Source organism: Engystomops pustulosus, chromosome 7, assembly GCF_040894005.1.
Source record: "Engystomops pustulosus chromosome 7, aEngPut4.maternal, whole genome shotgun sequence".
Taxonomy (NCBI): domain Eukaryota; kingdom Metazoa; phylum Chordata; class Amphibia; order Anura; family Leptodactylidae; genus Engystomops; species Engystomops pustulosus.
Window position 1 is genome coordinate 151,874,474 of NC_092417.1, and position 16,338 is coordinate 151,890,811.

At 40.2% G+C, this 16,338-nt stretch overlaps 1 protein-coding gene across 1 annotated transcript in view; it reads right to left on the minus strand.

Annotated features, from left to right (window-relative positions):
• Window positions 1–238: 238 nt before the first annotated feature.
• The window catches only part of BATF2 (basic leucine zipper ATF-like transcription factor 2), a gene marked incomplete at its 5' end in the record, with an annotated part of 46,942 nt that continues 30,842 nt past the window's right edge, over window positions 239–16,338 (minus strand). The window contains 3 exons of the mRNA XM_072116604.1: window positions 239–2,393; window positions 7,148–7,255; window positions 9,995–10,062. Coding sequence (XP_071972705.1) covers window positions 2,184–2,393; window positions 7,148–7,255; window positions 9,995–10,062 — 386 coding nt within the window. The remainder of the gene's footprint in view (window positions 2,394–7,147; window positions 7,256–9,994; window positions 10,063–16,338) is intronic.

Below are 16,338 nucleotides of genomic sequence, written 5' to 3' on the forward strand. Positions count from 1 at the left end.
CAATCTAATATATCCGACCTGAATGATATTAACCTCTTTTACTTTCTATTCTATTATAATATGAGGTTGAATACATTAGACTGGAAGCTACTGTTTATACATAACATACATATATAGGGGCACAGGGGATATCACCCGTGTGTTGGTTTCGGGAGCTGGCTAATTCCTATATGGAGCTTTCCTTCATTTTTTGGTTTCAGAGTTTTGTCACATCATTAGACCATGGCTCAATGTTAATAAATATATTCTTTTTGATGGATTACAGGATATAGAAGAACACTATAAATAATACATCCGAAAAGAATGTGGAGCATCAGGACGACAGCAGTGATACAGAATCCTCTACTGTTTATTTGTAACTAGGTGTTTTCACATGTTGTAAAGGCCAAATCCTTCACAGCATTAAAGGTAATAGGATTTAATAAGCATATAAAAACAAAGCTGATCCCAGAGAAGAGGATAATGCCCTTTAACACTTCTAAATCCTAATTCACACCATAATGTAAATCCCCGAATTCAAGTTCAATCATGAAAAAAATAACACCTTGTAATTCTCCAGTACACAAATATCCTCCGAGTGTTAATGTCACGCTCCCCGGGAATATGTAAAATAATGCAAAAGACTATTGTACGCTTTATACAGCTGCAGATTTCCACTTAGGTTTCTATTTTAATGTAGTTGTTTATACATTTAGTGTTATTTATTGAGTATGGGCTCACACATTGCACCGCATGGAGTTCACTCAACACCTTTTTTTTAACCACTTACTACCGCAGTCAGTTTTGGTTTTATTAAAGGGATTGTCTGGTATTTATACTGCAGTAAAATTAATATTTGAACGTAGGGGGACCAACACCTGACCCTGAACAAACCAGCTCCATATGCTGTGTAGTGGCTGAAAGCTGTAACTACAGCTGCTGCTCCCATTCACTTGAGTTGGAGCTCTGGCTGCAGTTCCAGCTTCTGGCCACTATACAGGACTCTTCTGGTTCCATTCCCTGTAAATATCAAGGGCCAAACAGTTGATCATTGCAAAGTGCGGATGTGTCCCCACCTTCATTTACAATTTCTAAAAAAAGCATCATTTCTGGACAACCCCTTTAAGCCTAAATTTCTATAAAAATTAATTCATTAACCTCTGCCTTCCAAGGTAAAAATTAATTTTTCTGACAATTTTTCTTGTTTATTGGTACATAAAACTACTTTTTTTAATGCCATGACTTTGGGGTATATAATGTACAAAGGAAAATTACATTTTTGGGAGGGAAATAATACAGTTAATTTTTTTTGTAGTTTATATTTTACCTGTGTTTACCATGTAATGTAAATAACATGTTAACTTTAATTTATGATGATTTCTCAATATGATTTCTAATGATGGGTCAGTGTTATCTATATAGAGGTCATTGTACAGGGAGGGGGAGGAGATAAGCTGTGACATCATCTATTGTCAGTAGTGATGTAATGATGTGTCAGTGTTATCTATATAGAGGTCATTGTACAGGGAGGGGGAGGAGATAAGCTGTGACATCATCTATTGTCAGTAGTGATGTAATGATGTGTCAGTGTTATCTATATAGAGGTCATTGTACAGGGAGGGGGAGGAGATAAGCTGTGACATCATCTATTGTCAGTAATGATGGGTCATTGTTATCTATATAGAGGCCATTGTACAGGGAGGGGGAGGGGATAAGCTGTGACATCATCTATGGTCAGTAATGATGTAATGATGGGTCAGTGTTATCTATATAGAGGTCATTGTACAGGGAGGGGGAGGAGATAAGCTGTGACATTATCTATGGTCAGTAATGATGTAATGATGGGTCAGTGTTATCTATATAGAGGTCATTGTACAGGGAGGGGGAGGGGATAAGCTGTGACATCATCTATGGTCAGTAATGATGTAATGATGGGTCAGTGTTATCTATATAGAGGTCATTGTACAGGGAGGGGGAGGGGATAAACTGTGACATCATCTATTGTCTTAGTAAATGTGCCCCTCTGTCTTCTATTTTAACCCTGTCTGTCTTGTCTGTGGTGTAAATGAGGTAACTGCGGTAAACAATTAGCATATTTCTGTATGAACTGTCAAAATAAAAAATCATTCAAAATTCCTAATATTTCACATATAAGTTTGCCTTAAAAAAAAGGTCATTGTATGGTGACACATCTCCTTTATGCTTTATAATATGCCAAAGTCAGTGAATTGCTCTATAGTGCTGAGGGATAGCAGGGGCGCTGGTGTCAGTAACTCCATCATGATATCAGGGGACAGGAGAATGCAGGTTTCTTCATGTCGCTCTAGGACTCTGGTCCAGTACATCTGTTCCTGTTGCAGTTTTTGGATCTCTTTGCGGAGGGCGGCATTGTCCTTCTCTAATCTCTCAAACTCCTTTGGAGGAAAAATAACATCGAGATGCGTCAGACAATAAAACATGGCGATCAGAGAATTTGCATGGAAGTGCAAAGCAGTGAATTTCTTGTAGATACTCAATATATTTCCCTCATAGAGCAACACAAAGACACATTGGGGCAGATTTACTTACCCGGTCCTGTCGCGATCCCGCTGTGCGTTGTCCAACGAGGATTCGGGTCTGCTGCGATTCACTAAGATCGTGCGCCCAGGTTCCTGCATCTGTCGCTTCCCCGCCAAGGTCCACCGGAGTTTACCTTCTTCTTCCCGGTGCTTGGAAGTGTGTGTCTTACAACACAATTCTAAATGTTAAATCCTGCGCGTTGTCCGAATCCGACGGGTTGTACGACGGCCCGCCTCCGGATTTCTGTTGCGTGCAAGCCGGCGCCGATGAGCCAAAATCAGATCACGTGCGCCAAAATCCCGGGGCAATTCGGCACAAAACGTAAATCGTCTGGAAACCTAACGAAAATGCGATTCATATGAAGGTTTTATCATGGTTTTTACCATTAGCAAAATATCCTCTATAGGTCCTGAAAGTGGAGCTTTCTTATATTATTAGTCACTTAATACCCTATTTCCTAGTTTATTACACTACCCCCCTCCTTTCCGGCAGAGATGGTACTTCCCATAGCTGCCAATGTGATGCTGTGCTATGGGATAGATAACATTAAGTACAAAGATTGTGAGAGCAGAGAGGAAACTGCACTTCAGGGGTTGTAAAGTCTGAATTTATGTAGGGGATCTGGATTATTTTGGGGAATTCGCTTTTATTCACTCCATCAGGTTACATTGTAAAAATATATAAATAAAATGCAACAAAAAAAACCTTATTCTGTGAATATTGGGATATGCTTGTCTTAGTATTGCCCCTCATACAGAAATCCCCCCTCTGAAATGAGGTTACTAACCACTGGTTAAAAGAAAAAACAAAGTAGTTGCCTATACAACATGTCAGGCCCTTTCCGGGCTGTATAAGTGGTAATGGCATCCATATCCATAGCATTGGTTATAAGCAGTTGATTGACAAGGGTCACTCAGTGATTAGCACTACAGCCTAGCAGCGCTAAGGTCCTGGGTTCAACTTCCATCAAGGTCAACATCTGCAAAGAGTTTGTATGTTCTCTCTGTGCTTGTGTGGGTTTCCTCCGGGTCCTCCGGTTTCCTCCCACACTCCAAAACATACTGTTAGGTTGTTTAGATTGTGAGCCCCATTGGGGACAGGGACCGATTTGGCAAACGCTGCGTAATCTGTGTGCACTATATAAATAAAGGAATTATTATTTAAGCAGGATTTGTTTAGCTGCCAGGCAACAGTAGGGAGCTTTAGTAGCATCTTTTGTGGCAAAACTATTGGCACCCATTGCTCAGTAACAATGGGGGAGCAGGAGGGATTAGACAAGAAAACTTTTTTCCGCACCAGAATTTGTGGAGTGACAACTATTAAAGTTCTCAAAAAGTTAGAGATGGTGAAAGGGGTTTGCTCTGAGGACTATAATGAATTTTATATGGTCTATTTAGATGGGGTCTGTTCAGCAGTTCTATGTTAGTTTAAAGGTGGGTCATATTTCAGATTTATTTGGGGGTTTAGTCTGGGGTCTAAACCCTGAGTCACAAACTCATAGGCACCGTGACTGTGGAAATCTTCTTATATTTGATTATCCCTGAGCTCCTTCCATCTAAAATCAACTTTTAAAATTATGGTAATAACTTTGAATGGCTCCTGGGGGTATTATCACAGCCCCTCCGTGCTTTGGCTTCATAGGCTGTTACACTGCCTGCCCTCAGCACTCCCCCTATCCCTCTGCCTGATGTAATCGCACTGCAGTACAGGAAGTAGGGAAGTGCTCCTGCATAGTGTAACAGCCTGTGAAGCTACATTACGGAGGGGAACTGGTAACACCCCAAAGCCCTTCAGATTCCTTGGCATAATTATATAAGTTGATTTTAGAAGGATGTAGGCCATGGATGACAAATATAAGAAGAATACATCAGTCATTGTGCTTGGGTGAGTTCAAATTAAATGTTTACAGGGTACATCTTCCTTAGATACGCGAATGCACATCCGTAAAGACTTGACTTCATCCATGGCTAACACAATGATGGAAGAAGCCTTCATCTACTCAATCTAAGAAAGTTTCCATGACATCAGTATCCCTTGTTTTTCCATAGGGTGGATGGTGAGATAGTTTTAAAGTATCAGAACAAGATGAGACAACTAACATTACTCAAGCAATATCCACCCACTGTGTTTCTCCGTGTTGCTAAGTGATTGTGTATTTCAATAGAGTACCACTAATCCACGAGACTTGTAAACCGCAGGACAGTGTTTTCAGACCTCGTTGGGGCTTATTCTATCATAAATCAGCTGAATTCCATTGGATGGCAAATTTATTGCATTGTATGGGCCCGGCTGAATCTATGGAACAATAGGCTGCTATAAGCCTTGCAGCAAAGTCAATGAAAACATATAGATTAGGCAAAGTCTTCTTCCTGTGCGCTTCCATTTATTTTCCTACTTGAAATATTTTGCAGGCGGGAAAGACTCCATGCATCATGATATATCACTATGATGCAGGGAGTCTTGTCCTGTCCTCAGAGTCGTAACTACAGGGGTAGCAGCCACTATGGAGCCCGAAGTGTCAGGGGACCCCGGCATCTGCAGTATTGGGTGTGTATATTCTGTATGTGTGTGTATATGTTGTATGTCAGTATATGTAGTGTGCAAACTGTATGTATGTTCATGCAGTATGTGTGTATATGGTGTGTTTTTGCTGTATGTGAGTGTATATAAGTATATTAATGTGTATATGTATATGTTGTATGTCAGTATATGTGGTATCTATACTGTATGTATGTTTATGCAGTATGTGTGTATATGGTGTGTATTTGCGGTATGTGTGTGTATATAAGTATATTAATGTGTATATGTATATGTTGTATGTCAGTATATGTGGTATCTATACTGTATGTATGTTTATGCAGTATGTGTGTATATGGTGTGTATTTGCGGTATGTGTTTGTATATGTTGTATGTAAGTATATGTAGTGTGTAAACTGTATGTATATTTATGCAGTATGTGTGTATATGGTGTGTATTTGCTGTATGTGTGTGTATATAAGTATATTAATGTGTGTATGTATATGTTGTATGTAAGTATATGTAGTGTGTAAACTATGTATGTTTATGCAGTAAGTGTGTATATGGTGTGTATTTGCTGTATGTGTGTGTATATAAGTATATTAATGTTGTGTATGTATATGTTGTATGTCAGTATATGTGGTGTCTATACTGTATGTATGTATATGCAGTATGTGTGTATATGCTGTGTGTGTGTGTATAAGTGTATAAATGTGTGTGATTGTATAAACATGAGAGTGTCAAATACATATTTCTGTCCGATCATAAATTCTTATGGCCCGCAACAGAGGAGGATGTAAAATATAAAGTAAACATAGCAGAGGCCATTGACAGGCAGCAGGAGTCATACAACGACATCTCTGCTGCAGCTCCTGCTGCTCATTCTATAAACCACATGGAAGGTTCTCCTGCTCAAGTGTAAAAAGATGAATTCTACTGACATCTAGTGGCCAATGTCATAATAATTCTAAAACGTATGTTCACATCTATGGCAAAACAAAAAGTTATTTGCCTGATGATATTTTTCCATTTTAAAATTCGGGCACCATGACCAGATGGCCTCATAGATGTTTACTATAAGGAGCCCATTTTACTGTGGTATTAAGTGATACAGAGGTATAATGCACTTCCTTAATAGAACATTTAAAGGATAGTGTCCTTTCAGCAAGCAAGATATCACAGAGGAGGTTGATTTAAAAGAATTGTACATAGCGTTTCCTCCTGCTCTATAACATGCTGCCTCCAGATAGGACACTAAGTACAATCTGTTCAGCTCCTCCTGCTCTATAACATGCTGCCTGCAGATAGGACACTATATACAATCTGTGCCGCTCCTCCTGCTCTATAACATGCCGCCTGAATAGGACGCTATGTACAGTCGGCTCCGCTTCTCCTGCTCTGTAACATACCTCCAACATGAAGAACAATGGGGCACATTTTGTCATGGTTTTGGGACTGTTACAACAGATTTACAGGGTGAAGGCACCACAAAAACCTGCTTTTTCAAGCACATTTCCTGCAATTCTAGTTTCCAGACACTTTTTTTGTCACATCATCAGACAAGTCTAACCACTTCTAAAGCCGTTCATGAATGTGGTTTGTCATTTCCGAAGAGCATTTGTTTTTCTTGTGATTCGCCAAATACATTAAAGGGGTTGCTGATGGGTGATGAGACCCCTACAGATCACAAACCTCCATGTCGGACCCCTTGCCGCTCCCCGAGATGAGCAAAGCAGCCGGTCGGGGCAGCCTTGTTCATCTCTACGGAAATGACAGAGATTGCCGAGCGCCGTACTCAGCAATCTCTCTGTCAGCTCCATAGAGATGAAGGGGCAGCCCAGCCATTGCTCGTCCGGCTGCTCCGATCAACTCGGGCTGACGGGGGTGCATTGGACCCCTGGTTCCCGTGATCTGATGGGGGTCTCATCAGTGAGACCCCTACTGATCCACAAGTTAGACCCTATCCTGTGGACCTTTAAGGCCGTGCAGCACAATAAAAAAATCCCAGTGCTAAATAAAATCGGCCACCAGAAAACAGAACTTGTGCCACACATTTAGTAAATGTGCCCCCTGAGTGAAGTGCCCCTTGTACCTGGTGTAGGGTGTCCGCGCGCTCCGTATGCTTCTGCCGGTTCTTGTAGGCCGCTGTTCGGTTTCTCTCTCTTTTTTTCAGTTTTTGAAGGTCTGTTTTTTTCTCCTGCTGGAAAATGGATGGTAGAATAGATGATCACGCCTGCATTTACAAGGTTCATGTGTTGTTGTTTTAATTATTATCATTAATTTGATGGAAAGTATTAAGTCTACAAATATGTAATACATTTGCCATTACAAAGCTATTGTTATCTCCTACATCCTCACCTTCGCTTTGGATACATTTCACTAAATTACACCTGAAATATACATTTCAGTTTTAGTCCAATACATGACCAGGACAGATTCTTATCTTATTGAATGTCATAAAATAAAAAAGCTATCTTCATCCATCCCATACAAGGATAAAGGAAATCTACCATCAAAATGAAGCATTATAAACGAGGCACACGCTCATAGATCTTCTTGTATGTGATATCCTTGGCCCCCTTTCTTCTAAAAACAACTCTTAAAATTATGCTAATAAGCCTGAAGGGCTCTGAGGGCTGTTACCAGAGCTCCTCAGTGCTGCAGCTTTACAGGCTGTTACAGTGTGAATGAGCACTTTCTCCCTTCCATTGTGTGAGATTACAGCAGGTAGAGGGAGGGGGAAGTGTTGAGGGAGCAGGGAACATGAGAGCCCATTTGTAGCTTTAAAGTACTTCTACAACCAGGATGAAGGATTGTAAACCAAGCACACTGACATGCTGGTGTGTGCCCCCTCTGGCAGGATCTGCTCCTCATGGATGTATATCAATGAGGGGGCGTGCATAAATTATGTTGCAACGGAGCCAGGAGGTGCTCAGCTAGTCGAGAGGTGAGCGCCTCCGGCTCAATTGCATAAAGTTTATAACTGCATATTTCGGTATAGAAGACGGCCCAGAGCATGCCAGCAGGAGTCCCTCATCACCCCTACGGTAACTAGCATCTGTTCGTGGACAGTCTACCACTGCTAAATGTGGTGGTAGATGTCATTTAAATAGAGTTTTAAATAGAGCGGGTGATAATAGTGAACTTTTCAATATATACGTGGTTAAGTAAAGCTGCTTTTTGTGCCTTGTTCTACTTCTTTCTCCTGTAGTGAGCAATGTCTCAGAAAGCCGTCAGATGTCTGTAAACATCAGAGAAATAAGGAGGATAATGATAATTTCTTTCTGTACCTAGAGCAAATTTCTGTTAATGATTCAGCTTTTTGAGGAGATAAGACTATTCAGGGACTGTCTGTAAAGTGTAAACTTTATCGAGTTGCTTTAAATTCAGGCTGTGAACTGGACCATCTTTTAAAGCTGTTATGTTTACATGAAGAAGATTGCATTTTATATTAACGCAGTGCTGGAATATTTTTCTATGTTTTAAATAGTTACAATAGTTTTAATTACATAAAATAGTTTCATTATAAAACAATTGCATGTGCACAAGGACCAAGTCTCAAGTACAAGGCAAAGCCATTTGCACAGACAAAGCATGGAGGCTCATGGGAGCTCTGCTATTCCATATTATAGAGCAATAGGGACTTGTGTGTTGCTTTTATGAGATTTTATGGCATTGTTACTTTAATGAAATCCTGGCACACCCATGATGACTATTGTTATTTTCACAGTTAAAACACTGTACATTAATACAAAGCATGAACGTGGTCAGACATATTGAACAGTACTTCAGGGACCTATATATTGACGGCTCATGTCTATTCACAAGAATAAGACACCAAGTAGTGCCCTTTACTCTCCTGAATGGACCTTGTATAAAACATACATAGATGCAGTGCAAGTGTCTATTTCTCTTTGTTTCATTGCAGCCAAATGTTAAGGTTAAAAATCCTTTTTTTTTTACTCATTAATGTGCAGAAAAGAAAACAGAAATGTAGATATTTTTGCTAATTTATTAAACAAGAAAAACTGAAATATCACATGTGATAAGTATTCAGCCCCTTTGCTCAGTGTTGAGTAGAAGCAGCTTTGGAGCTGGTGCAGCCAGGAGTCTTCTTGGGAATGATGATACAAGTTTTTCATACCAGGATTTGGGGATCCTCTGCCTCTTCCTTGCAGATCCTCTCCAGTTCCTTGGATGGTGAACGTTGGTTGATGCCTTTTTCAAGTCTCTCCAGAGTTGCACAATTGGGTTTAGGTCCGGGCTCTGGCTGGGCCAGTCAGCAATGGTCACAGAGATGTTCTTGTTATTTTAGTTATGTGTTTAGGGTCATTGAATGTTCGTAGGTGAAAATAAAGGAGCCAGATCCAATAAATAGGCTGTAATGAGGTTGTTCTGTAATGATGCGATAAATAGTGGGCTCAAAACATAGCATGGTCCTACCCACCAAAAGTGACTCTGGTGTACACAGCTTATTTACGTATGACATAGTTCATACAGGTAATGTATAGGCAGATGATTTCTGTGATAGATTATATTCACTATAGAATTATCAAGGAGCGATAAACACTGTTGGAGTTGTCTTATGATTGCAACTGATTACCTACCCACAATGTAGTTGACAAGTGTCAGATCAAAGACTGATATAGTTAAGAACGCAACTAATCGTGAGAATGAGGGTCAAGTATTCCCCATCTAAACTATTGGGACTGAAATAGGTCCAGACTAATTTAGGTGAGTCCACACTTGCCTCAGTCCCATAGACTCGGGTAGAGAGGCAACACACATGCGCAACCCCTTGTTATCAGTAGGGAGCCCAGTGATGTGGTCTCCAGCGATACTTATACATAAGTCATTAAAAGTAAAGATAAGAACCTGGCAAATCCCTTATACGACTTTACAACCTGAAACAAGTAGTACAGAATAATCTCACACTTACACAATCCCACGTGTCACAAGTCTTCGCTGTTTCAATCCATTCGCAGCCGTCTTCTTTCTTAAAGTTCACTTCCATTAAAAAAAAAAAAAAGATTTATATACTATTTTAACGAATATTAAGAAAATTTTTTTAAACAATATGGTGCGGTGCCAAATAACAGAGTATTATTGCAGATCACATAATACAATGGAAAAATCTATATGTATGGATCAGGGTTAGTGATTTGCCATATCTGATATAGGAAATGAAGCCGGGTGCCAGTTCTTCAGAGTATAGGCAGAGAATGAGGGTGTGTAGCCCTGACACATGTGCACTGACTGGATTCCTGCAAAGGATCTTATGTAACAGTGTAAAGATTAGTTCTATGTAGTTTCACTTTCTTTACTGCAATAACTAGAACTAGAAGTCACATGTTTTTTTCCCCCACTCCCCCATTCATTCCTGACTCCTGATTTGGAAAAAATTTGTATTGTCTAATTATTGTCCCGTTATAGACTTTATTTTATAAATGAACATCCACAGAAAGTGAAAGCTGCAATGTGTCAGCCACATGTTCAGTAATATTCCAGTATGTGATAAAAAGGGTTTTTGCATTAACTGCATTTATTCCCATAACAGTCCCCATGATTGTGTGTTGGGCTTAGTGCAAGAGAAATCACTAAAATAGTAATATCATCTGATACACTGAAGGGGGTGTTTTATTTTATTGCTGTATAATGAAAAACAATACAATTTTCCAATATACTTTCTTTATCAATTCTTCATGGTTTTCTAGATCTCTGCTTGTTGTCATTAAATAGAAAGCTTTTCTATGTTTACTTCCAGTGGACAGAAATCTGACCACTTGTTCAAATCAAACAAAATTGGTATCAAACGTTTGTGCAGGTTTGTACAGCAGAAATTTTCATTTGTGGCGCTATCGTTTTTAAGATATTAGTAAAAGGTCATCAGAGGTCAACCCCCCCCCCACACACACACACACATATTACCAAAATGAAACAAAACTTCTGTCAATAATTGGGCTTCGTTTGTGCTGGTTTGTGCTTCTCAAACTATTGTTTGTGATGCTTTTGTTTTGAATATATTAACAAAATTGTAAAGGTCAAAAGGTCAGCCAGCCCCCCCCCCACTCCATTAACCGAATCAAACAAAACTAGTGCAGCAATTATTTTTATTTGTGCTGCTATCATTTTAAAGGTATATTTAGGTGTTTAAATAAGTTTAGGTGTTTAGGATGAACTGTCGAAAAAACAAACCTTGTGACACTTCTCTGGTTTGATCACCAGGGGCGCTAGCAAACACATTGTACTTTGGAAGGAATAAACTCTACTGACCTCTGTAAAAAAATATGAATATATAAAAAATTATAGCAGCACAAACACATTTTTTTGCTGCACAAACGTAGCACAAACGTTTGACACCAGTTTCATTTGATTCGGTTAATGTGGGGGAGCTGGCTGACCTTTTGACCTTTACAATTTTGTTAATATATTCAAAACAAAAGCAGCACAAACAAAAAGATGAGCAGCACAAACATAGCCCACATACATAGCACAAAAGTTTCATACCAATTTTGTTTGATTTGAACAAGGTGGAGGGGCTAACTTCACTCAGGTTCACACAGGTGATCAGCTCGTTAGTATCATAGAGAGTAATCAGACCTGTGGGCTATAATGAGCCGTGCACCTGTGTGACCATGGAGAGATTTCTGTGCACTGGAAGCAAACATAGAGGCTTCTATGTAATGACAGCAAGCAGAGATCTAGAAAATAGTGAGGAATTTGCACTGAAATTTTCTTGTCATGCATTAATTAATCATCATTTCCAAACTGAAGCTTCTTCTACATTCAGAGTATTGGATATGGGACGTAACACTGGTCCAATGTTTTCTGCTGTTTGTATCGCACAGGCACATGCACAGCTCCACCTCTGATCCCCTGACCTAGTCCTACAAAGAGACTGCGGTGGGGAGAGACATTCATCACAAGATTCTTATCTTTTATATTCTGCCACTGCTAGACCTGGGAGAGGAAAGACTGTGAGCGATTAGTCACTAGTGATGGGTTATTCATGAACGATGCCTTTACCCTTAAAGGGGTATTCCCATGTAGACAAGTTTCTTAAATATACTCTGGATAACAAAATAACACATTCTCCAATTCATTATTATTAACAAAAATACAGCATTTCCCAGATATAAGTCCAACCTGTCTCTATCTGTGCTGGTGTATACAATCCGGCTACTGCAGGATCCATACATGAATCTTCTGACTATGGTTGGGCGTCACCAGAATCTTCTCATGAATGGCTTCTCCTGTCTGCACACTGCAGTGCTCTCTGCATCCAGCCACTCCTCTTGGATTACAAGACCAGCTCAGACACAGGCACTCCCTGAGGCAAGCAGGTGCAGAGTTTACTATACAAGCTACAGATAAGGTCTTTATCCAGAGGAAGGAGGCACTTTGTGTGTTATAGCCGAGATGCATCAGAGCTGACAGTATATTTTATAGCTAAGATGTAGCAGAGCTGAAGTGTCATTGTTTGTTATAGCCATCTTAAGGATCTCATCATCTCTAATCTGTCTCATCTCTCTTTCTATATGTCAGATACTAGTGAATGTTCAGAAGCTAAATAAAAGTGTAGATAAACCGTGGACCCTAATAGTCTAAGCCTATTGTCAGCACACTGTATCTCACAGCACTACAGGGATCATGTAGAGAGTCCCATCCACACTCTTCTTTCATGGGCAACTCCACTTTCTTTATGAGAAACCCTGCCCCTTAAATGGAATTCACACCCCTCTTTTAATGTTAAAAAGTGGCGTGGCGGTGGTTCACCTACTCAATTGAAATTCTGTACAATATATTTAATAGGGAGCCATTCAGGAGTCAGAAGACCTTTCTCTTTGAAGTGAGCTTAGCTTAATTATCCAGTTCACTAGTGTGATCCTGCTTCTCTACTTCCTCAGTCCTGCCCTCTTTTCCTCCTCTCTCAGACTGAGCAATGTGCTGCCAAATAGGAGAAAAGGAGGCATGACTGTGGCAGGGGAGCAGCGTGATTGATCTGTATCAGACTAAGCAGTGTGCTGTGAGATAGGAGAAAAGGAGGCATTACTGAGGGAGGGGAGGTAGCTGGATTGATCTGTATCGGACTGAGCAGTGTACTGTGAGATAGGAGAAAAGGAGGGAGGACTGAGGAAGAGGAGCAGCAGGATTTATCTGTATCAGAATGCTTCTCTTCTCCCTCAGCCACACACATCACCCTCACACAGAGAGGGGGGTTTAGCTGTAACAGACTGAGCCGTCTGCTGTGAGATAGGAGGGGAGGAAGCAGAGCTGAGGGAGAGAAGCAGAAGGATTTATCTGTAACAGACTGGCACATCTACTGTAGGATGGGAGGATGCGTGGCTGAGGTGCAGTGCTTACTGGAGCTTGTAGTGGATACTTGTGCATGAGAGGGTTAAGGGAATCTTCTGAGACAGATTTAGTGAGGAAGGTGCTTTGTATAGCCATACATGCAAAGTGAAAGTGCCTGGCACTGTTAACCGATCGTGAAGGGTAGCATGGAAGGGCTCACGGATCGAACTGTCTTCATATTCGGAGGGTGTCAGCTGCATTACACAGCTGACAGCTGCTGGCAACTGCCTCAGTTAGCACTGGTACTGATTGCACCAATTAACCTTTTGGGTGCCCCAGTCTGGTTTTAGGTACCTCGCATACCTTCAGCTGGATGCTACCTTCTTTAAATTTTGGTTGGCTCCCTCTGTGACGCCATCGTAGGGGGCTGATCAACACAATGACAGCCTTTTTAAAGGCTCACATAGCTGTCGTTAGTAATTCTATATAACAGTCTGTCTGAGACATTCCTGTCTCAGCTCAGGCTTAGAAATAAACTCTGCACAGCCAGGGAGCCTCTTGATGTGTCCAGCTGCACCCAGAGTGGCAACATGGCTATTATACGCTGGTGCTCGTATAATAAATACCCCCCACTGAGTCCAATGCATACATCACTGCTAAGGCCAGTGACTGGCTATAGTCAAATGTTGTCATCATCTGCAATCTGGCAGAATCCTCAGTGTCCTTATATACCCTTGTGCGCTATTCCTTTAATATTTTTTTAAAGGTTTTCTTTACATGCTTGCCTAACCTGTTCTGAGCCCATTCAATATAAGTGGCAAAGGTTCAACAACAGAAGACAGGCAGTAATAAAATTGGATGATAGGTTATCTTTATGGTCTTTGACAGGAAACACCTCTGCTTATTACATTTGATGGGAAATGTAAATGTAATGGTAAAGATTAGTGGAATATTTACACAGTGAAAATATGGCACATTAATAACAGAAAGAAAGCATAAAGAATTCTCTGTAACACAAGTCTTTAAGGGACATCTACCAGCAGGGTGAAAGACTGTATGCAAATGAGCCTGAGGGGCTCCGGGCTCCATTAACTGCTCTGCAGCCTGGATCCCCTCAGGCTCATTTGCATACAGTCCTTCATCCTGCTGGTAGATGCCCTTTAAACTCTGAGATTAGTGTGCAACTAATCTAATATTATCAGAAACCACATCTTCATTTTGCTACATAGTGGGACCAGGCATCAAGCCCTCCACCTTCAAACTACGGAATTGCTCCCAAGCATATTAGATACCATAAGAAAAACAAGGAGTCTCTCAATTCTCCAATAAAAAATACATAAAGTCTTTATTTCATTAATATATTAAAATTAATTACAATGGATGTTAAATGGAGGATATCCAAAAATATTGGTCTGAGTTAATTGCCTACCACACTCACAGCAGGGTATGTTCACCATAAATCTATCACAGTTAATGCTTGTTTCCCCAGTAAGTAAATAAAGTGCATATATGCCTGGAGAACACCTACTTAAGTGTTGTATCTTAGCCTTGGTGAAATTTTAAGTATAAGAACAGTGTCTTACCCATGATGTAGTGTAAGCAGGGACAACACCCAGACGCCCCAACGCGCGTTTCGCCCACGCTTCCTCAGGGTGTACGAAACAGACGCTGGGGAGCCGGAATTTATATGTTTTACCTGACCGGATGAGCTGAATTGCGCATGCGCCTCGAACCAATCTCCGGCGTGTTAACATGCCCCACTTCCGGTGCCCGGGAGCTAGTGCGCCCACTCGGAACCCGACAGCGCTATCGGATTTCCGGTCATGCGCAGTGCGCCCAAGGCAGCGGGGGATGTCAGCCAGCCAGAGATGTCTACTGCGCATGCGCCATCATCCGGATTGAAATCAGTCAGGGGTAAGGAAATAATACATATAGAATAAGATACATCAGTCGTAAGGGATTATTATTAGTCAAAACAAAAATGAAAGTGACAATATGCATGCATGTATCCCGAAATGGGACGTCGAGTATGCACATTACATCTAAAAAATAAAGTGCCCAACATCAGTCAATATTATACAAATATATATGTCTCAGTGATCTCCAATATTACATAGAGTGCAAAATAATATATAAAGTGCCAATTCCAAAGTGCTATGTGCAATTTTATGAACCCTACAAACACGTATCAAAAATTTATAGACAAACAATTTATAGAAAAATATACTTCTTCCCATATTCTCATATTTATGCCACCTTAAAAGAGAGGGGTATTGATCCCCCTGTCTTTTCCAGAAAAAGTGCTAATAATAGTGCAACCAATTAACTATTACCTTCCATCTCTTAGCCCTATGGGGTTAAGTGTTTTCTCTTTAGGAGACTATTCTATTTACAATAAATTGTTACATCTTTAAAAATATGTACAAATATACTCTCCTGCAAACATAGTTTTTTTTTACTTTAAACATACAGATTAATATGATTAATATGTTCTGTATGTTTAAAGTAAAAAAAACTATGTTTGGAGGCACTTACTATTTAACTTGATATTGAGGCTAAATAGCTGTTGAGTCTCTAGGTCAAAAACGTATCTACAGGATAAGACAAAACTTCCAGGATCCCTTTTATTTCAGGAACAAAAAGAGAACTTGGATATCTGAATACCCCAGCAAGGAATAGATGAGGGGGTATATCTTTTTAGACCATGTCCAGAATACAGCCGTTATAGTGGATCATGGGTATGTTTTTTTATAATAGGAAGGTGGTCTTCTTTGATATGTGTTAATTGGAGTTTTTAATGATAGGTAAAACTTTTTCTTTATGTGTTAAAAGTGTTTTTTAAAGCGATTTTCAACCACTACTCCACTGCAACGTGTCAATGTGCCCCAGGGAATTACTGCATGTAGAATTTTTGAAAGAGCACCCTATGGGTTAATTTGTTACAAGGTAAAAGAACTATTAGGACAAATGTTGCATTCCATGTTCCGC